This window comes from Pagrus major, chromosome 20, assembly GCF_040436345.1.
Source record: "Pagrus major chromosome 20, Pma_NU_1.0".
NCBI lineage: Eukaryota > Metazoa > Chordata > Actinopteri > Spariformes > Sparidae > Pagrus > Pagrus major.
The window spans coordinates 24060992-24083566 of NC_133234.1; the positions used below are offsets into that span (position 1 = coordinate 24060992).

The 22575-nt window shown below is 44.3% G+C and overlaps 2 protein-coding genes across 3 annotated transcripts in view; one reads left to right on the forward strand and one right to left on the reverse strand.

Moving 5' to 3' along the window:
• Positions 1-979: 979 nt before the first annotated feature.
• Positions 980-5273, reverse strand: sgca (sarcoglycan, alpha). Its single transcript, XM_073489953.1, has 11 exons — positions 5129-5273; positions 4799-4927; positions 4564-4715; positions 3327-3393; positions 3041-3239; positions 2793-2961; positions 2445-2653; positions 2293-2319; positions 1419-1595; positions 1270-1296; positions 980-1184 (listed from the first exon to the last, which is right to left on the reverse strand). The coding sequence occupies exons 1-11, from the start codon at positions 5229-5231 to the stop codon at positions 1178-1180; spliced, it is 1266 nt and encodes a 421-aa protein (XP_073346054.1). The 5' UTR covers positions 5232-5273; the 3' UTR covers positions 980-1177.
• An 855-nt stretch (positions 5274-6128) lies between these two features.
• Positions 6129-22575, forward strand: part of ppp1r9bb (protein phosphatase 1, regulatory subunit 9Bb) — a 29112-nt gene continuing 12665 nt past the window's right edge. The window contains exons 1-5 of one of the 2 annotated variants that reach the window (XM_073489888.1): positions 6129-6190; positions 7152-7303; positions 8525-8569; positions 8669-10548; positions 22023-22155. In XM_073489888.1, the coding sequence (XP_073345989.1) occupies positions 9235-10548; positions 22023-22155 (1447 nt within the window). In that variant the 5' untranslated portion in view covers positions 6129-6190; positions 7152-7303; positions 8525-8569; positions 8669-9234. The remainder of the gene's footprint in view (positions 6191-7151; positions 7304-8524; positions 8570-8668; positions 10549-22022; positions 22156-22575) is intronic. The other variant, XM_073489887.1, reaches the window with a different exon arrangement.

The following is a 22575-nucleotide window of genomic DNA, read 5'->3' on the forward strand; positions in this document are numbered from 1 at the left end:
CAGGAAATCAACTGTTCCACAACAGTTTGCACTGAACACATTTCTGTTAAGCAGCAGTGAAAACAAGGCCAATATCCAAACTCCAACCTGGCTTATCCTCATCGTTGCACACACATCACCTGCCTCCAAAACCCTTTGAGCTAAAACTGTAGAAAATGCGAAAATCAGATGTTAATCAGACGCACGAGAGTGAAGTTTGTCCTCAGACCAAGCTGTTGACATGAGAGGAGATGTGCCTGTGTCTGAGCCCAAAAGATCCTCAGATGAAGACACACCGGCGACCCCTTCTGGACTTCCAGTGCAACAGCAGCTGCTGTAAAGGGAGGCTCCACACTAAATCTATAAAAGGATGGAAGAAAGATGTCTGAGCCATCACTCGATGCTGATGACAGAGCAGCAGTTCCTCTTTCTGGATTTCTGTTCACGTGATTGAACCGATCCAAGACGACTGATATCTTTTAACCTTTCCTTAATTGATTTAGCAGCTGAATCTCTGAAGTCGACTGTAGCAGATGCAACTCTACAAGGTCGTGACACCGGATTTGTTCATGGCATTCAGCCTAGTTGAGTCAACCTCTACCTGGTGTACATCCTCCTGCAGTGGTGCGAAGATTACTCAAGCTGCCAGGCATGTTTGAAACTGCAGACATGGCTGCCTTCTCCAACTGGACAAGGTCTGTTTGAGTCTTAAAGGAGAAGTTCACACATTTTCAAGGCAGTCTGGAACCCTAGAGAGGTGCACATGAACACTGAAACAGATTTTTCTTGCTGCAGCCATTCATATCGTCTCAAAAAGAAAAGGATGGGATGAGCTAAACATTGAAGTAAGTGTTTATAGTACAGAAATATATATATGGAAGGTGATAATGGGATAATAATCCAAATATGTGTGTTAATGTAACGCATTGAGTCATTAACTCAGTGCTCCTGAAAACCGAGAAACTTTAGGCTTTGCTGATGGATGCAACAATAAAGAACGTAGCTTTGGACATGTTTTTATTAGTCGTGATGGACGGTGGAATACAGATATACATGAACTGCAAATAACTTAACACTATTCATTCATCTCAAAGAAGAAACAAAAAACAAAGGATAACTTCTCACTGCAAATACTGTAAATGACGGTAGACCGCGGCGGCAGGTGACTGTATTAACGACACTTCATCCATCGTTGTTCTCACTTCCTGCAAAAACAAACAACGTGATGAGTTTGTGTCTTTAATAATATAATTAAAATGACTGAAGCCTGAATATGAAGAGTGAGTTTACCTGGGCAGCGTGTCAACGTAGGGATCACTATGAAAACAGGAGATACAAACACATCCTACGTTAAGATTTGACTTGACTGATACTAATGAGTGATGCTGGTGGAGATCTGTGAGTAAGTGTGAAGAGGAACCGGTGGGTGTGGTTCTTACTGCTGGGCCCTGATGAGGGGGACGGGGCTGTCGGACTGCAGAGGCCGGGCCCCCTCCCCGGTCCGGCTGTTGAACATGGGCAGCGTGGACAGAGGTGAAGGGACGCCGCGGCTTCCTGCCATGTTCCTCAGCTCGTCGGTGTTCCCGAGGATGGTGTGGTGGTGGTACAGCTGGATCCTGCAGCGGGAAAACAGTTTGTTGTGTTTACGCTCACAAGTGTTTTACTTAAAGGGGCACCATGCAGTTTTTGGAGAGATTCAAACTCTGAAGTTGAAGCTAGAAAGGTGGCAGGGTCCGCCACATATAAACAAAGTATGAAAGTGTGTTGTCCTTTAAGGTCAAAACAAAGAGAGTTTGTTTATTTAGTCAATTAAGATCTTTCTCTTATGTTTAAAATTTCTTCTCCCCAAAACTACGTAGTGCACCTTTAAGATTGTGCAGGAAAACAGAAGGCGTTATCTGTCTCCTTACGCGAACACAAACAGACCTAGCTAGCTCCTGGCTCGTAACTTTAGCATCCCGGCTGTCGTCCACCTGTGTGGCCTGGCTGGGAGAAGTTTTCTGAGCTGACTGGAAACAGTTGTGTTATTATTTGGGGCTGAGGCCGTCGCCAGCTCCCTCTTCTCCCTCTCTTTTATTTTTAAACACTCAAATATTAGCTAGTAGTTAGTTTAGATCGGTAGATGTGGCCCGACACAATAAAAAATGGCACCATTTTTGTTGTTTTAATAAGTGAGGATGAACGTGATCACTGCTGACCCCAGAAATCTTTCCCTCCCCCCCCTAATGGGCGGCCCTGTATATTAAAACTACATTACTTCAGTAAATGTAAATAAAGCAAACGTGTTGTGTGAACTCTCATCAGTGCACTTACTGGTTTGTTCTTGCGTTCCTTTTCTCTCTATAAAACAAAAGAAAGAAGAAAAATGTGTCAGGATCAATCATTCAGGTTAAAGGGTCAGTTCACCACAAAAAGAAATGTGTGTATTCAACAAACGACAACACTGTTGCTCGTTTTTCACGTACACTCCCTCTCGTCTGCAAAACATGACGTAGGCCAGCAGGACACACAGGATGATGGCGAGGATCAGGGGCACGATCACCGTCACCAGGTAGTCCGGGAAGAAGTCTCTGCTCGGGGGAGACTCGAGGGGGTCGAACTCCACTCCGGTCTCCATGATCCCCGAACCCACCGTGGGAGGAGGTGGAGCCGGCTCCTGCTTCGTCAGATCAAACTGCAGGGAAGAAGAAGGGACAGTGACTCTTACAGGAACTGTGAGGCACTCTCACATGAAGATGACGGATTGTTTCTGCGGCTGCAGCGTTCACTCATACACGTCATGTGTTGTATAATATTTCCCTCTCAGGCCTCACCAGCTCCGTCTTGCACCAGGTGATGCAGTTGCTGGGAATGGTGCAGAAGTTGCAGCCTCCGGGGACTTTGACTCTGGCCCCGGCCGTGCACTGCTTTTGATGCTCCGGCGCCAGAACCATCAGGAGACAGTCTGAGAAGTACTGCTTGGACCCCACCTTCACATACACACTGACACAAATCACATGTTCATAAAAACATACAGCTCCTCCCAAAAGTTAGATGTTGCGGTCAAGTTCGGCCTGTTTACCCTTCAAAGTGTCCCGCGAGAGGGAGGGGAACCCGGCCTCCGCGGTCCAGGGCGTTGGTGATGTTGACGACCTCCAGGGCCTCGGTGTCCCACAGCTTCTGTAGGTCCTGCTTTATCTCATCCTGGACAACAGAGGGCAGCACCTTCTCAATCTCCCTCAGCTTGATGAAGAACTCTGCTTGATACGGCAGCATCTTCTCTGTGAGTGATGTACAACATGTCATTTCCTTCTGGCTTCACCATCAACAGTACAGAACATTCTGGGTTTCATTTGAGCCTCTCGTACCTGCGGTGACCTTGATGACCAGGATGTGTCTGGCTGTTTCATAGCTGCGCTTGTTGACAGCGTAGATCTGTCAGAGGAAGAAGAAGAGGTTGTTTAATGATCCAGCCCTCACATACGACTTCACTGTCAGCTGTGAGGGAATGTAACTAAGTACATTTACTCAAGTACTGTACTTGAGTGCAATTTTGATGTACTTGTACTTGACTTGAGTATGTCCATTTTCTGCTACCTTATACTTCCACTTCACTCCATAATGAAGGCAAATATTGCACTTTTTTTTACTCCACTACATTTATCTGATAAGTTTAGTTACTAGTTACTTTACAGATTACATCCTGCATCAGAGCCAAAGTTGAACTTTTCAGAAAGACGCCACAGCAGATCTGTTGTATGTGAAATCTACACGGCAGTAAATCTGATTATTTAATCATTTAATTGTTAATATTAGTAATTTACAGGCAAACAAAGATTTAGAGGGGAAAAGGTACATTTTCAGTCAGAATCAAACTACTTTGCAGGTATTTCTCTGCTGTATTTATGTGTATAAAAAGCATGTTGAGCTTAATAAAAGTAAAAATAAGTTGTTTAGCAAATATAAAACTCAGGTAGGATCATTTCTGTTTATGAAAACTTTTTGTTACCTTTGTTTTTGTTTCTGTTATGCTCTAAAATATGAGCTGCTTGTCTGACATGTGAAAAAACAAGCAGGTATCATCAGCTGAAGCTTCAGCCGACACCTTTTCTGTCAATTTATTTTTTGTTGCTGCCAATTAAATTGCACTGAACTGAACTTCAGGGGGCGAGGGACAATTTAAAATGAAAGAAACATGAACTAAAATCAGCGTGGACTCCAGAGAGGAGCTGTAATGTGTTAATGAAGTGTTTTGTCTCTGAGATTCAGCTGTAATCTGCGGTTACATCCACATGTTTTCCAGCCAGAATACATTTTATTTTTGGTGCCACTTGAGAAATGTGTGTCTCTTCTTCTTCTTCTTCTTCTTCAAAGGCTTGTTTTCTCCTGAATTTTTAATGCTGGTTAAAAAAATAGCAGCTCCAGAGAGAAACCCAAATGCTTTTGTCTCCGAGGGTCTGACAACAAAACCTGACATTAAGCACCGACGTGTCAGACAGCTGCATATTTGTCTCTGCACAGGAATCTTATCTGTGTTTGGGCCCATATCAGGAACAGAAATATGTAATATATGTGCAGCGGGTTTGTACAATGATGACGTCATACCTCAATTATACTTTTCCCCGGAGATGTCGGCGTGCCGTACAGGAAGCCGTTATCAAAAGGGTGTCTTTGGGTGAAGCGCAGCCACTCGGGGAGGTCCGGGAAGTTCTGCCTGTTGCACTTAAAAATCATGGGGTCATCGTACAAACGTCCAGCTGTGAGGGAGGTGGAGACACACACAATAAGGAAATCTATATCTCTGTGAAGAGTGGAGTCGATATGATTCAGCTCTTCTCACCGTAGAGTTTTGACAAAGGTTCAAAGTCGTTCTGGAAAGTCTCTCTCATCAGCTCGTACGTGAAAAACTTCCCCACAGGAATGGTAAACTTGATCTCTGCATTGGCCCCGAGCAAACTGACAGCACAAACTGCGAGCAAAGAAAAATAAAACACCAAAGGATTGATCTGAACGGTCAGCAAGAAACTCAAACTTCTCAGATTGTGACCACACAGGGGCCTTGACAGCTGAAATCAGCCAACTGTTCACACTAAATAACAGAAATCTGACACTCGAACGAGCTTCTCACGTTAGATAAAGTTTAAATCATTTCAGGAATATAAAAACTTGCCTGTGAGGAAGAAGACCCAGCTCCCGCAGCCTGCCATCTTGTTTTGGGCCTGTGATTGACAGAGCCATGTGGAGAGAGAGGCCTGGTCACAGCAGACGACCATGTCAGAGCTATTTTTGCTTCACTCACCCTAAAAACATCCGGAGGCCGACAGACAGAGCTCATGAAGAGCTGTGTTATTATTATTCCCTCTGGTAACACATAAAAATCAGATATTTAGTTAGTTGAGGCGTTAATTTCACAGATTTTAAATCAAATAAGTACATTTAAGGATAATTTTTGAGGTACTTTACTTGACTTTTCATGTTTTCTTCCACTTTATACTTCAACCTCCCTTCATGGTGTCAATCTGTAAAGTAAACAGTAACTTTATCTCTGGTTTGTTTGAGTCAGAACTGCAATAATTCAGACTGAAGTGTAGTGGAGTGGAAGTGTGCAACAGCAGGTGGAGGCACGCGACCAGAAATGTTACTTTAAAGGTGCAATATGTAAGAATTTTAGTTAAAAACATTCCAGGAATGATCAACAGACTGTGAAGTTATAGTTTTGACATTATGTCATTGATGTTAGCATGCTAACCAGCTAGCCCCAGGCCTTAAAAGCCTCTGTCCCCCAGTGCTCCAAAGCTCCCGTGCGTCCGATACAGTAACTATTTACCTTTAATAATATCAAAGTAATGTAACTTGTTTACTTTCTGTTACTTTTGGATGACCTCTATACCGAACACGTGCAAGTAAAGACTAGACTGTGGCTGTGTGAGACTCATGAAGTGTTGTCATGTGAGCACACGTGCGTGGTTACAGACGAGCATATCACTTTGTGTTATCCTGTAACTTTACTGGACTACAGTCACCTTTTCTCTCTGTCCTACCCACGTAATCCCGTTGCATGTTTTCCTTTAGTCTCCCAAACCTGTAAAAAAACCCAAACACTCCCCTGGTAGCTGCTAGCTGCATGGCTAAAATGCTAACAGTGGCTAGTATAGTCCTGGATGTATAAACAGAATCAGCAGCAGTTAGCGGGTGCTCTGCTACCGCTATTTGTTCGGAGAATGAATTCAAGGTGAACAATTCTTGCATATTGCAGCTTTTAATATGTTTAATATATATATATTTCTCTGTTTCTTTTATATCTTGTACACCACAGAAACTAGTATCTATAAAAGTGCTTTCAGGCGCAAATTATCACAAATAATTGACAGAGTTAGCAGGTTATAATGCACGATGTAACTCTATATATTAGGATATGGGTGCATATATGTGCAATGTCTGCACTATTCCCACTAACTGCATCACCTGGTGAGGCCTGACAACACACACGGTAAGATGTAAATTATTTATGAATGAAAATATATAATACATTATATATATATGTAAGTGAGCAATGCAGCCAAGGGGTCCTGCAGGATGAGCTCATGATTTGAGCAGTCACAAGATCATAAAGGGAAAATCTTTTTTGTGTGTGACTTTGTCTCATTTTTGCTTCTGTCATGTGAAACATCTGATATTTTCAGCCCTTCAGGACTCAAAAAATGAATCAAATGAAGCTGTCGAAAGAGGAAAAGTCACTCTATGGTGGCATGTATTTAATAATATAATCATTTAAAGATATATACTACTCAAAATTGAGTTATGGCTGTTTCATTCATGCACTGGCTGAAAGGCAGGACATCACTGTGACGTGCTGCGCCCACACACAGTTGAAAGCAGGCTAGATGGCACTGCTGCCTCACTGAGCAGATGAACATCCTGTATCTGTTCAGTCCTCTGGTGTTGTCCTTCACACCAGACCTTCAGCTGCTCTGAGTTTAAAGTGGAAGTGGCTGACAGTTTGGAAATGAGTCTGGTGTTGTTCTTTCCTGTGCTGCAGCTGCATGAATGTGGCAGAAAAACTGTAGATACATTAGAAATTTTCATAAAGCGAGACTGTGTGGGAAGGTTTCAAACCCGGCACAAAAAAAACAAAAGAAAGGGGGAAACGCTTTGTCTGCCTCAGAGACTGCTTCATGTGTCTGTCTGCACAGATGCAGGAAGCAACAATGTGGCTGCGAGCAGCGGATGTGTTATTGGACGGGGAGGCCTGACGTGCTGATGTTTGACTGGGTCCTAGTGCTAGACGCGTTCACCGACACACGGCCATCTTTAGGTTGATACTCCAGGAGTGAACAGACTGGTGGTAAATATTTAATATTTAATATTTTTTTGTACTGTCCACTATCCACTAATGTTAGCTTATTGAGCTAACCAGCTACTACTGTCATTTTTTGTAGCTTGTTCACCGTTTATCCAATATTATGTGTTTAACTGTTTATCCATCACTTTAAGCTAGCTAGCCTACCGTTAGCCTACCACAACAGTTGGGCTAATGTTAGCTTATTTAACAATCCATTAACATTTGATTTTTTAAGATTAATCCATAAATGTTTAGCTTGTTCACTGTTCAATATTTTGAACTAACTGTTTATCCATCACTTTAAGCTAGCTAACATTACTTTAACTACTTTCATTTATCCACGAGGCTAATGTTTATTTAACCATCTACTTCCATGTAGATATTTTAGCTTCACTATTAATTTGTCCACTACATTTTAACTTACTCAACTATCTTCTAACATTAGATTTTTTTAGCTTTATCATTCATTTGTCGACTAAATTTTATCTTCTTCACCATTTATCCAATATTTGTAGGCAGTTTTAACTGTTTTAAACTGTTCATGCATTAGTTTTAGCAAAGCTAGCTGACATTACTTTGACAGTTATCAGTTAGGCTAATGTTACCTGCTACTACCTTTTGCTAGATATTTTTTTTTAGCTTCATCATGAATGTATCCAGAACATTTTAGCTTGCTCACAAGCTAACTGTTTCAGCAGTTTTCAATTACTTTTAGCTGGCTAAGATTAATTTGTTATCAACTATGCTAATGTTATCTTATCTAACCATCTTCTACCGATAGATTTTTTAAAAACTTTATCAGTTGTTTGTTCACTAAGTTTTTGCTTGTTCACCATTTATCAAATATTTGTAGGTAGTGTCAACTCTTTATGTATTACTTTTAGCTAAGCTAGCTGACATTACTTTATTATGCTAATGTTAGCTCATTTGACCTACTACTACCCTTTGCTAGATTTTTGAGTTTAAGTTAAATTTTAGTTAACTACAGTTACTTCAACAGATAGCTTATTAACCATCATAAACCATAAACCATGTTTATCCATTACTTTTAGCTAGCTGATGTTAGCCTTCTATAACAGTTACTCATTAGGGTACTGTTAGCATAGCATAGCTTACTATTACTAACTATTTATTCAACTACTCATATGCTCTCAATCTACATGTAACACATCTGACTCAGCCTGTGGATACATTTTTAATCAGACTTAATTTTTTTCATGTTAGCTGAGTTGCTCCACATTTCCCAAGCAAACAGAGAAGTCCAGCCCTGTAAGTACTTCCGGATCAGTGATGCACCACATATGAGCAGCGAAGCTAAATAACCCAACACATGACAGTAAACACATTTTCTTCCTAATATTTAATAAGGATTATTTGCAGCAGCTACAGGACACAGCGCTGACACTGAGCGGCGGGCGCTAGGACCCGGCGGCTCCCTCCTCCATGCAGCAGCACCGAGGAGGACCAGAAATCTGCAGCTCGGAGTGAAACAGATCAAAATGATGCCGCTGCCTGTAAAAAGGGATTAAACGCAACAATCTGTCGGCAGCTGCGGTCAATCCGCGGCGCGCGCGCTCCTCTACGTCTCCCTGCAAATATATTTTTAATGACTAAATGCATTTTGTGTATCTGTGACGGTGAGCTGGGGGGGTTTTTGCATTGTCGGGAGCTGCAGGCGAGCTAATGACAGATGCATCGTGCTCACTTTCTCCGTTGCATTGGACGCGTATTGCAGCGGATGCGCGCAGGCCTTTAATGCGATCTGTTGTTTTTGTTTCTCCCCCATCTGCTGCCGGTCTAGTCTGAGCGCCACCTCGAGGAAACCGGGGTGGATACGACCGATTCCCTCCGCCGTTGTGGTCGAGACACAAAAAAAAAAAAAAGGGGAAGAGACATGCCGTCGCTGAGCATCCGTCGCGACGCTTGACTGAACCATGATGAAGACCGAATCCACATCATCCAAGAGCACCGGCTCCGGCTCCACGCTCCGGAGCCCATCCCCGCACAGAAACGCGTACGAGGCGGGGATGCAGGCCCTGAAGCCCGTCAAAGACAATGCCGCGAACGGGGACCTGCAGGAGGGCCCCCGAGGGCGCAGGTACGGCTCCAACGTGCACCGCATCAAGAACATGTTCCAGCAGATGCAGACCACGTCCCCGGCCGACGCGGAGGGAGAGGAGGTCGCCAGGAACGCCGACAAATCCGTGCGCCTCTCCCTCCCTCGAGCCGGGAGCCTGAACGAAAACGTGGACCACAGCGCGCTGCTGAAGCTCGGCTCCACCGTGTCCGAGCGCGTCAACAAGTTCGACATCAAACCCGAGAACGGGCACCAGCGGGCCTCCTCGCCCAGCTACTCCAAGCTGCAGGAGACGCGCCGCATCTTCGAGCAGCAGCAGCAGCAGGAGAGGCAGCTGCAGCAGGAGAAGCTGGCCACCACCAGGGTCCTGCTGAAGACGGACAAGGCCTCGAGCTTCCAGGACGGCAGGTTGGACGTGGTGGCGCGCTTCAACGGCAGCACGGAGTCCCTGGACAGCCTGGACACCAGCGAGGCTGTGTCCCCCACCGTCAGCCAGCTCAGCGCCGTGTTTGAACGGGCCGCCGAGCTCCGGAACAACCTCCATCGCCTCTCCTCGACCCCGCCGCTCCCCTCCAGGGGGGTCAGCGCCAAGGTGGGTGTGTTGAACTCCAAAATAATCACAAAGAGGGTCAGTGCCTTTGCAGCAGGCCACCAGGAGGACGAGAAGAGCAGTCAGAACGGCCAAGAGGGGCCTCAAAGGGCCCCCAGGGGGAGGGGGACATCTGACAGCATCAATGGGGGCCAAAGTACCGAACACTTCAGTGCTGCAGGAGAGACAGAAAAGACTGTTTCAGATGCAGGCGTTGAGGCAAAGTCTGAGGAGCACACAGCGCTGCAGTCTGACATCCGCATCTCTGTGGAGAATGGAGACATGGCCTCTGAGAAGCAGAGCTCTCCGAGGGCCGGCGAGGGCGAGATGTCCAAGGATGCCGAGGACGAGGAGGACGACAGGACGCTGAGGGACGACCAGTCGGGACGCGACTCTGTGGATATCAGTACCTACAGCGCGGTGGGGGAAGACTTCGGAGGGAGCCAGGTGGACGAGGAGGAGGAGGAGGAGGAGGATGACCGCTACGAGCCCGAGTCCAGCTGTGTGGAGATCGTCGGGCTGCCTGTGGAGGAGGAGCCGCCTCCTTCCAGGAAGATCCGCTTCAGCACAGAGCCCATCAAGGTGAGAAAACATGCAGCGAGAAAGACACAAAGAGTGAATATTAATAGGAAGATGTGATCTCCCAGACTAAACGCTCCGAGCCGTGTTTAATCAGGCCCGGCTGCTGATTCCTGGTTTGTAATTATGTCCACATTCTGGTATTTTTGTGTGTCGAGAGGCTGAACTTGACCTTAAAGCCTTTTCTGTGAGCCGCCGGTACAGTCACAGCCACTGTCAGCTGTTTTAATAAACTCACTCAGCTTCCAGAAGGATGCTGACATTTTGATTTCACCCTGTTTCAACACGGTGGGGCTTTGCCACATTACTAACGCCCTCCCTCTCCACACACACACACACACACACACACACAGTAGTCCAGTTCGGTCCTGCATTCCTACTGTGCAGCTGACACGGGCCCCCAAATACAGAAGAGCTGTGATGTAGATGCTTATCTGTGATGCAGTGGGAGCCACTTCTGTAAATAATTGCAGTGGGGAGGAGGAGGAGGAACAAAGAGGACGGGATAATTAGCCCTGTGTTGTTTAGAGAAGTGGATCCTCTTCGCCGTGGTTACTGCCAGGCCAGCGGACAGTGTGTGTGTGTGTTTTTATTGTGTGTGTGTGTGTGTGTGTGAGAAAGAGGGAGGAAGTGAGAAGAGAGACTGTGATCTCCTCTTGGACCAGTGAGATGAAAGAAGAAGAGGAGAGACGAGGAGGAGGAGGAGGTTGTGTTGATTTAAAGTGTCTCTGTGTGTCTGGGGGTGGTGTAATGATCTGGAGGAGAGCATCAGATCCTCTCCGGCGCTGTCTCGCTGCTCTGCTCTGAGGCGTAAAGAGACTCGGCCCAGCTCGAGCGAGGCCCCGACGCTGTACATCACACACATTCCCTCACGCACACACAAAGACATTTCAGTGACTAAGGACTCCTGTCCCGGGTCAGAACCAGTCAAGTCGAAAAGTTGCTTTTGCTTTTTTTTTTTTTTCTTCTCCTGGCTGCACATCGGCCTGCAGCGTCGAGTCAGTAGAGGCTGATAGCACACGAGCAAGCGGGCGAGATTTGACCTGGGGCAAGCTACAGCCAAGAGCGGGTTAGCTTAGCTTAGCACAAAGACTGGAAACAAGCGAGAACAGCTAGCTCGACTTTGTCAAAACGCAAGAAAATCTGCCCACCAGCACCTCTTAAGGTTGAAGTGCATATCCTAAACTGTTGAACTGTTCCTTTAAAGTCTAACTAAGATGACTGTAATCGCAAACACAACATATTTGAGCTTTACCCACTTCAAAACTAGTGAGGAGAGCAGAGACGAAACAGAAATATCTCCTGTAAAGTCAGTTTTAATCTAACTTAATCCAGCTAATATTGCTCATACTGGTTATTTGATTTTGAATATAAGGTTTCAGGAGCTTTAACAATTTCAAATAATAACCTTCAGTGGAAATTAAAGGCAACATGTGGCTTTTCTGACCACTAGTGGAGCTGTGGAGCGATGTTTTGATCAGCGGCTGCAGTTATTGTAATGTCCAGATTGTAGAAGCTGCAAAGGTCAAATCTGTCACCAAACGGCATCATAATGAAGTTCTGATGACCCGACCTACAAATCTTGTCCTCCGGATGTAAGAAAACACACTACACACTCCAACAAATGTCACATCAGCATGATTTTTATAGTATTTACAGCTAAAATGAAGAATGAAGTCCTGCTCATCAGTGTTGTGATGTCCATTATTGTAAACACTTAACAAACTGTGCCACTGAGCGACAGTTGGCGTCGGTAATGTGCCAAAAAAAAGTAGTATTCGCCCGTTAAAGGCAGAAGAAGCTACTAGACGATGTAAACATGAAGGTAAACAACAAAATATTTTTGAAAAACTCAGCTTTGTTGATGTTTTAATGAGGAAGGAAAGGCTTTAGGGGAGAAACTCCACAGGGGAGACTTAAATAAAAACTCTACCTTTTAAACAATATCTACAAATTAAACAACGTTTTTAAATTGAATTAAGAAAATCAACGAACGAGGCTCAAAGTTAAAACCATCCACCAGCCAAACGCTGGTAAAATATGCTTGTGGCAGGTAGATTTGCTTCACGTACCACTTTAAAAAACAACAACAAGATTTGAACAATCACTAGTAAAATGGACAAAAAAGCTAGTTTTGCAGCTTGCCAGCAAATTCAGCATGTACAGCAAAGTCCATGACTGTGTGCTTATCATACGCATAAATACAGACATATCTGCGGTAAGCTTTAATATCTATGCAGCCTGGTTGGAAGCAAATGCTGAAAAACCCCTTAAATCCCACATGAATTGAGCGGGAGCTCAGTTATGTCCACTGTGCAAATCATAATGCAGGAATAAAGAAGACAAAACCAGACTATCACATTATTTTATCCCCATGAGCTCAGAGACGGAGGAAGCGTGACGCACGGCGTGATGAAGAAGTCACAACTCGCCGGCTTCGATTCAAAAAGGCAGAATTCGGTTGCGAGCCTGCAGCCGTCATCGGAGAATAACCTCCCACTGAGACCTTTCACACTGTATCAGTGTGGCCTTTTGTTATGGAGATTGATGCAGTGGGTGGATGAGAGTAATAGGAGGGGAGGAGGGAGGACGAGGTCAAACGGAGGAGGGGGCCGTCATTATGCTGCCCAAATGTCATGTCTGTATAACTGCCAGCTCCTTAAGTCACGGCGTCAGTTGGTTTCTCTTCCAAACAGGAAGTGTGCATATTTCTCACTCTGTGTAACAATCCAGCTGTTGGACACAATTAGGTCTTGTTGTGGTTGATGGTGGTTTGGACGTCTGGGCGCGTGTCTCATCTTTGTCCCCGTTTAACACTAAAGAAGCTCCTCGTCTCAGTCTGTCTGTCGTCTCTTACTGGCAAAAATAGCAGCTCTGCTTCGGGTAGAGTTCACACTAGAGCCTTTGTTTGCTCCTCCTGACACTCTTTCTCTTTCTCTCGCTCCTTCTTCGCTCTTTGTCACCACGTCTCTCCTACTGTTAGTAAAAATAGCAGCATTGTTATCGTCACAGACTCGCTCGCCGAGCTTTATTTTTCAGGGCCGCCCCTCCTCGTCGAAAAACACAGGAAGCCGCCGCCTCTCACGTCTTATTTGTTGTTTGTTTTAGCTTGTTTGTTTTGGCTTCGGTTGTTTAATTGGTATCAATACTCGAGGTTTATGATGCAGCCTCCCGGCGTGTTGTTGTTTTTTTTTTTTAATTATTCATCCTGTTGTCAGGAGGAGAAAAAAGAAAATAAGATGTTGTCCACGGGGTTTTGCTCTGCGTTCCCCTCCAAACCAGAAATAATCAGATTTATTTTTCATGCAGCAGAAGCACCTTGCTCGCTCATCACCTAGCGTACTTTAATCCCCCCCGTCGCTACACACACACACACACACACACACACACACACACTTTAACGTGGGTTTCTGCTGCCTACACACACTCTGAACAACATCCTGCCAGGCCGCTCAGAGAACACCTATGATTTTCCTCTCGCGCCGTATCATTAACATAAACAATGACTATTCTTATATTGTAATAAACTGAGGTTTGCTGAATTTGCGTTCGCTGCAAAATAAGGAATGCCCACGACGCAACCCTCCGCGGTTTGTGGTCACCGCTCGGGTCAGCGGGTGAGGGATCGCCTCAGAGGAGAAGGTAATACATCACCGTGTGTCAGAGGTATCCTCAAACTGTCTGTTACTTAGACTCGGCGGGCCTGCAGTATTTCATACAGTGCATTACTCACAGCCAGGAGGGGTGGGACACCAGACAGATTATGAGCAAGGTCACTCTGCCCCACTTCTCAGCCCTGCAGTGCTGGTGGTGGTGGTGGTGGGGGCGGTGGGTTGCAGGCATGTTAACGCTCCGTGCCCACTCGCTCAGGTTACTGCGACAAGCCGTGTTATGCAACCTCTCGCTCCTGATGTCTGAGTGCTGTTTTGTCCTGTCCAACCTGTCATCATTCTGTCAAGCTTTAAAAAAACCCACAGCAGACACTGTGAGGCTGCACCCGGTCTGCAGTGAAGTCTTACTGTTACTTAATCAGGGGAAATTAAAGGATTTTATTTACTGGTTTTTATTATTGTCAACAAATCCACACAAACAAATAAAAAAGACCAAACTCAGCACAGTGTTAGTCCAGCTCTGCCCTGTCTGTGGCCCTCATGACCCATTTGTTCCTACTGAAGTTGTAAATCTATAAATAAAAGCCGTAAAAGTTTATAGATTAAAGATTCAAGTCTTTATTGTCATTGTGTGAAAACAACCAAACAGCGAAGCTTCTCTCTTTAGCAGCGTAGTGCATTTTTAAATAAAAACATAGTGTCCATGTTCACGTTCATGAAAAGACTGAGAGCGTCGATGAAAACAATAATTATAAAAAAGTAAAAAGTCAGTTAGAACAAGTGCTTACTGCAAAGACGACATGCAGCCTCGTTCGTGTAGCTTTTCGCCATTTTCTTCTGCTTTTAATGCAAAATATTGCTGAATTGGCGAGCTGGTGTTCTTCCTAACAAAGTCCTCCATGTCTGCATGTCAAAGCGCTGCGTGCTGCTGCATTAGGCCAGTTAAACTGTAGTAGCCTCCTAAATATCGCTGTGTGTTGCCTCCGCTGCCACAACAGCTCCCTCCGTGTGCATTTTCTTTCAAAATAAAAGCCCAAAAGATGCCGTAACAGCTGTACGAAACTCAACATTGTGAAAAATATTGCGATATTCGATAATATCTAATATTGGCCCATGCCTAAATGTGTCTGTCCCTATAAAATAAACCAAAAATAGATAAAGATGGGTCTGGGTAAAGACATGTATAAGAACAGGTCTGGTAAGTAAATAAAACTACAGTATTTTACTGTAATGTAGCCTTTAAAACCAGGAAGAGACAACACTTATATACGCCTCATGATATCTAAAATCTAAAATGAGGATAACAGTATAATATTGCTGTGTTTCACAGCCTTATTTAATATAAATCACAATAGTAACATCAATAATATCAGTGTGGATAGCTCATAAATATACATAAAGCAGTATATGCACTACAGCAGATTTATAAATCATCCCTCCACATGCTGTTGTTCAGTCCTCCGTCGCTGACCTTATTCTCATGCTGCCGTGTCTCTCCTGGGTCAGCGCTAAGCCTAAACATGACTGCTGACCAGCGGCTGGCCTGCCAAATTAGACCGGCTCTGCTGCCGTGCAACCGTCCCCACATATCCTTTTATTTTATTGGCTGGGGGGAGCGTGGTCCAGGGCGATGGCAGCCAGGACCACATCCTTATTTTTTTTTTTTTTTCTGTCGGCGTGTTGTGCATCTGGGATCTGGATTAACCCCCCAATTTTAAGGAGGATTTAGAAAAGCGATTACCTGCCACTTCTGGACACGTTTAACCTGCGGTGGTTTGGAAAGCAATTAGTGGTTGTTGTTGTTGAAGTGTTGGGAGGAGAAGAGCTTGTTCTGGTCTGTGTATGCTCGACTTTTACAGCTTGATTAAGTATCACACAAGCATCCCGACCCTGAGAGGAGGATTATTTGCTGCATGTTAGTGTTGCAACGATTATTTTCAGGATTTAAAGGTGTAATATGTCAGAAATGGACAGAATTCAAGGGGTAACTCCAGAACTACCTGATCCGAACCATCTTCTGCTGTAGCGACTAGCTGCCGTTAGCAGGCAGCTAAATTAGCCATGAAGCTAAGTGGCCCTACTAGCTGACAGGAGTGTGAAACTTACGGTCGTATTTTTCGACCGTAAGTTTAAATTTGGCGTTTCTTTCTTAAGAAAAACATCATAATAGTCGGTGATTAAAGGTGCAATATGTAAGAATTCATACTCCAAACAAATAGAAGGCAGCACATCACTAACTGCTGCTAACTATTAGCTGCCCTTAGCTTGTTAGCTCAGTTAGCCGTGCAGCTAGAGGTTCAGACTGGAAGCTCGAGGACCGGGGGAAGCGTTTACACTGCTAGCACAGGAGCTAATGACTGATTTGAGTTATTTTTTACATAGAGCCCCTTTTAAATATAATGCTTGACAATTAATTAATTAATTAATTAATAAATAGTTCTGCAGAATATAAACAGAACAGTGAGACCAAATCTCACATTATGGGTCGAAATCATGTACGGTTGAAGTGGAGAGAAGCAGTGAAGCTCACATTTCCTGAAAACCAAGTGAAATAGCAACAAGAGTAGTATGAGTAATAAAAACGATGGAAAGTTGTGGAGAGACAGAGTGGAAACACGCCGGTTCTGTTGTAAAAAAAAAAAACCCAGTGGCACCACCTCCACACATCCTATTGGCTGGATCCAAAATTAGACCTGTGTTTTGGAGAGTCCAGAGGGAAAGAAACACAGCAGTTGACATGCTGCTGCAGGCTGTGGGAGGAGGAGGAGGGAAAGAGGGGGGGTTGCACTGACTGACTGACTGACTGACTCGCTAGTTAAACCACCACAGTGTCGCCCAACCACATTGTAGCCGGAGGGCCATCAGGATGGAGCCTCGCTGTAGGAGAGCAGAGGCCTCCAGAGCAGCTCTATCATTTAACCATCTCTCTGTCACGACAACTGTGTTGTAAAATGGTAGTTGTCACTTTCTGGCTATTTTTAATACCCTTTACATCCCCAAGTGGGTGCTCTTTAGAGACACAAACATAGCTGGTGGGTGAGTTGCTCTTGCTAGCAGCCCACAGAGCTTTTGTAGGACATCCCGGGCGGCTGGTGGAGGGAGGGAGGGAGGGAGGGAGGGAGGAAGGGAGTTTCCTGGCCATCTGTTAGCTCCTCTGACCTACTATCTGCCACAACTGGAACAGCGTCCTCCTCCAGCCCGGCCCACCCCCCACTACCCCCCAGCCTTTAATCCCAATGTTTATCTTCTAAAGATAGGCACCTCACCGTTCATCTAGGAGGAGTTCGTCTCACTGAACTCCTCTACATGCTTAGGTGAGATTGGGGGTGAGAGAGGTTGCATCATGCAGGATCTCATTAGTCTGTCTGAGCTGTGTGGGATCCTGGCACTCAAGAAGGGAAGACGGTCTTCCGCCGGGAAGCGAAAGTGTTAAATCAGTCGGGACAGGACTGCAGACTGGTCCTTAGGTCACGACACACATCCGATCACGGCTGTAATTTTCTTTACAGTGCCACGTTAAACTCTGCCGAACCTCCTCGTCTGATCTCCTGCAGCAGTCGTGGGCGTAGAAAACGAGGGCAACCCACAAGCCACCAGCTGTGGCCTCCTGATCTTTAAACTCAAGGAGTGAAGCGGTGCCACGTGAGAGCGACCCACAGTGGGCACGCAGGCACTGTTGTTGTTTCGTGCTGCGTTACTTGGGATGCAAACAGTGTATTTTGTGCGTCTGTAATCCACATTCTGCTAATCCCTCTAAATACGAAGGTAACCTAAATCAAAAGCCATTAGACTTCCATGCTGCTGCCATGCTGTCCGTCATCTGCAGTCGGGTTAGCTTCAATATGATTCCCTTAATTCAGAGTGTAAACAAAAGCTGGAGTTCAGATAATGACTTTAGTACCGCGGCAACCAATTAGTGTTTTTGTTGTATTAGGTCAGTATTTTGGCAAAGTAATACTATAAGATGCAAAGAACAGAAAGTCACAAAAAAAGACCTTCCTGACTTTTAGGAAGCGTGAAAACACCATAAAGAAGATCAGATGTCAATAAAGACGTGACTGTGTGACAGTTTGTAGTGAATTAGATCTGTTAATCACATTTTTATTGAGCAGATGTGAGCGGACATTTTAAAGGATGTGACTTCATGCACGCTCTCAGTGCCTCTCTCTGCTCAGCTAACAGCAAGCTAATGCTACAGTCGTTTAGAAATGGAGTCTGCATCCTGCACGACACTGAAGGTCCACAGATGTCCTTTAAAGGAATATTAGTTTGACGTTTCTGGAAATGCGTTGATTTGCTTTCTTGCCAATAGTTTGATGAGAAGATCGACACCTTTAAATCTTTACTGTGAATATGAAGCTACAGTACATCCAGTAGCTGGTTAGCTTAGCGTAGCTTAGCTTGGCACAGAGACTGGAAGCAAAGGGAAACAACCGTTAGAGATCAATGTCTCAATAAATAAATATGCGATTAAATACACAGAAAAAAGCAGAACAAATATAAAATATCAAAAATAAAAAATATTAAAATAACTAGGCATTAATAAATTCATAAACTGTGACATAAATTGATTTTTCTGTTTGAATTTGCTTCTGTATTTATTTACCTTTGTAAAAATTAAATATTGATTTACTTCCCATTCAATTTTATTTATTAACTTGTTTTTAAATGTATTTAAATGTATTTATTTCTGTATTATTCTCCCTTTTTTAATTATTATTATTCTTACATTTTTTTATGCATTTCTGCTACATAAAGCAAATGAAGGGCCATTTCTTTATCTCTTTATTTATTTTAGATTTTTGCAGTTTCAGTCCTCCATAAGTGTCAGACGAGCTGCTGTCCATGTTTCCAGTCTTCATGCTAAGCTAAGCTAAGCTAAGCTAACTGGCTGCTGGCGGTTTCTTTATATTTAGCGCACTGACATGAGAGTGGTACCTTCTCATCATAAGAAAACAAATCAGCGTATTTCCAGATGACACAATGAAAATCTGTCTGTGATTTTAGTTGATTAAGCTCTGATTTATTTTATAATATTTTTAAAAATGTTGTAAAAAAAATTTAAAATGTAAAAATGACCAAACTCTAGAGCGGCGTGTAATTTGAGTGCTTCCTCCTCATCATCGCTCGTGTGAACGTACATCGACGGCGGTGATTTGGCTCAAGGCGATAACATTTTAAGCCCTATTCTTATGGGTAAAGGGAGGCTTAAGAGTAGAGGCAGCAAGCTTGTACAGTGTTCAATGATGCACGAAAATACAATGATACTGAATAAATCTGAGAGAGGAGGGGCTGTTTACATTTCAATGGCGCTGTCAAAACTGCCAGGCTCTTTTTTTAGGGAGACGGGGGGAACCATGTGACTGAAGGGTAGCTGCCGAAGCCAAGAGATGCTGCTTTGTCACGCGGACAGACAAACTAAACGTTAGAGAAACGAGTGAGAAATGGACGGAAACGAAGAAAAAGTGAGACTTGAGAGAGAAAAAAGTGTCAAAATGTTGCGGCAGAGGGAAGAAAAAAAGGATTGTGGCGAGAAGATCTAATGAAATAAGTGAAAGAATGTGTGAAAGGAAGAAGGTCCAGCACTGAATTAGTGTGACTAGCAGAGCATGCAAGGTGCTGCATGCATAATCACCTTGGAAAGACTGAAAGTGAGGCTTTTAAGGATTCAGCTTACTGTGTGTGTGTGTGTGTGTGTGTGTGTGTGTGTGTGTGTGTGTGTGTGTGTGTGTGTGTGTGTGTGTGTGTGTGTGTGTGTGCGAGCAGCAGCTGCAGAAGGCCTCCATTAGCATGCTGGAGGTGGTTATGTAAACTGTCATGCTGGTAGACCAGAGTGAATGTAGGAAGTTGGGCCTTGAAACAGAGGCCTCTGTCTGTCTTCATGAGAGCAGCTTCAGTGGTCGTGATAGATTATCTCCTCGCAGCGTGTTTGATGCAGCTCGCCGCTGTGAGACGACGCGGCTCGCAGGAAACGCTGCGGCCGCCTCAGTTTAGATGGTCGATGCATTTAAAGTGCTTTACGTCCGCCTGAACACCGGTGGTCAGTTATTCTGAGTGAGTGTGTTTATCTTGGATATCTATCTATCATTAAAGATGTATGTACGGTGTTTCCTCTACGTTAATTTTGGACAAAAAAACACCAACAAGCATGAGGCCTAGTGTGAAGAAGTAGCCCTTTAATCATGATCAGTTAAAGGGACACTATGTAGTTTTGGAGAAGAAATTCAGAAACTAAGAAAGGTAAATATTTACAATACAGATGTGAAGTTTCATCTGTTCTTTGGACAACGATAGGATATTTACCGATACCACAAACTGTCTGTCATGATACGATTTCGATCCGATTCGATACAGGAGCCTGCGATCGATATGAGATGATGTCATCGAAGCTTGAAAGGTGGCAGGGTCCGCCTCATATAAACAAAGTAAAACAGTATAAATGTTGTCCTTTTTAAGGTGAGTTTGTGCATTAACCAAAATGAACAACATCAGTGCTGCAGCACCAGAACCAGAACTAAGACCAACAGGGGTAGGTGTGGGACAAATACCAAAAAAACACTGTCGTGCTCGGTCTCGTTTCATTCAGTGACCGCCGAGGACATTATGCTTTTCACCCGGGGTCCGTTTGTTGGTTGGTTGGTTCGTCAGCACGATTACACAAAAACTGCTCAACGTGTTTCCAGGAATCTTGGATGGAGGACGGGTCTCAGTCCAGAACAGACAGATCCAGGAATATTTTCACACTTTCTTTGACACTGTGAGAGCGTTTTTCAACATTTTTATTAGATTTCTTGGGGAAAAATGTATTTAGGTGGTTGGTGGTGAGTGTGTACAAGTTGATACGGATAACAGAGAGTGGGGCCTCAGTGGAGGTATGCGCTCTACTGAGTGTCATTGTAGTTCCCTCAGTTTCTGAATCTTGAGCTGCTTCAACAATTTCCCCTTGTCTTATCTTAACCTTATATCCAGGTTGTCAGTCTCAGCTGTATGTCTTCTGCCTGTGTGGTAATAAGCTGCTCATTTTTGTAATCTCAAATATTTTGATGGTTTCCAGACAAACAACACCGACTTTCTTCTGTTGTGACTCCTGAACTGTTGCATCAACCATTGTGATGAAGCTGAAGTGAGATCAGTAACTTCTTCACTGAATGCATCATCTCCATTTTGTCCGTTTGTGTTAGGTATTGTTTCTAATCACCTGTAGTGAAGTCAGATCGACTCTCTCACCTGTTGATGCACACTCAAGTTATTCTGCACTCACCAGCTCCCCCGGGTGCACAGGAAGTGATGCGTTTTTTTGTTTTTTGTTTCTCGGTAGCAGTTATATTTGGACCCGATGCAAAGCGAAACTGTGTAGAAGAGCGAACGGTGATAAACCACCATGTCTGCAGAGAGCGGAAAGGGTCATCTGCAGAAACTCAAACCGGACGTAGCAGCAGAGAATCCAGAGACACATGTTAGCACCTGCGAGCTAACACTGACTGAAACACAGGCAGCATGGAGACGCCAAGAACAGGATCAGTTATTGATAAAGAAAGGAAAAGTTTGACATTTTTTTGCGCTTATTGGCTTTCTTGCCACGACTGTCATGTTTGTGTGCTGAATATGAAGCTACAGCCAGGATATGGCTAGCCTAGCCTAGCTTAGCTTAGCACAAAGACTAGCTCGGTTTTCTTTTTTTTAAACCTTCAACAGCGCTAATGCTGCATTCAAGTGTTCCTCGGATGCATTTCCCAAAATGTTGAATCATTCCTGTTAAAAAGAAATCCACCTTTTTAAGGCAACACATGGCAGATGTTTACGCTGCCTTCCACAGCCTTGAGCAAAGATTTTTAAACATTTATGATTCTCTGTCTCCTCCTGCAGGTGTTTGCCACCTACCCCAACGAGGACTACGACAGGCGTAATGAAGACGTGGACCCCATGGCAGCGTCTGCTGAGTACGAGCTGGAGAAGAGGGTGGAGAGGCTGGACCTGTTCCCCGTGGAGCTGGAGAAAGGTACCAAACATCATGAAGTCAACCTTAAAAAGCCTTCGAGTCTTCTACTGACAGTATTTGTCCAAAATTCTGGTCACGCAAAGAAATTCAGAGCATTTACTTCAAGCTGCTCGGGGCAGGTTGGTGATGTGAATACAAGAAATTTTAAATTCACAAGAAGCTCTTCGAAAATGATGATGAAACCACCCGCTCACATTTCTTTATAACGGACCTTCAGTGTTCACCGACTGCCTTTTGCCAACCATCCTGTTTCCTGAAGGCAAAGAGAGTGCATCTCTGCTCAGTGAGCCACACGTTCAACATCCGTTCAACATTATGGTGCATTAATATATTCATAGAAGACTATATTTAGCTTTGTGAACAGGGAAGTTTACGCAGGATACCATATGTGACTGTGCTGCTGCGTGCACTGTTTACTTC

Bases quoted from the DNA above. Each gene is read 5' to 3' on its own strand.
- sgca (XM_073489953.1), bottom strand. From the start codon at position 5,231: ATGGTCGTCTGCTGTGACCAGGCCTCTCTCTCCACATGGCTCTGTCAA. The intron at 3,394-4,563 runs GTATGACGTCAT...TTCCTCTGACAG, and splicing joins CGGGGAAAAGTATAATTGAG to ATCTACGCTGTCAACAAGCG. The intron at 2,962-3,040 runs GTAAACAGGCCG...GATTTGTGTCAG, and splicing joins CTCGCGGGACACTTTGAAGG to TGTGTATGTGAAGGTGGGGT.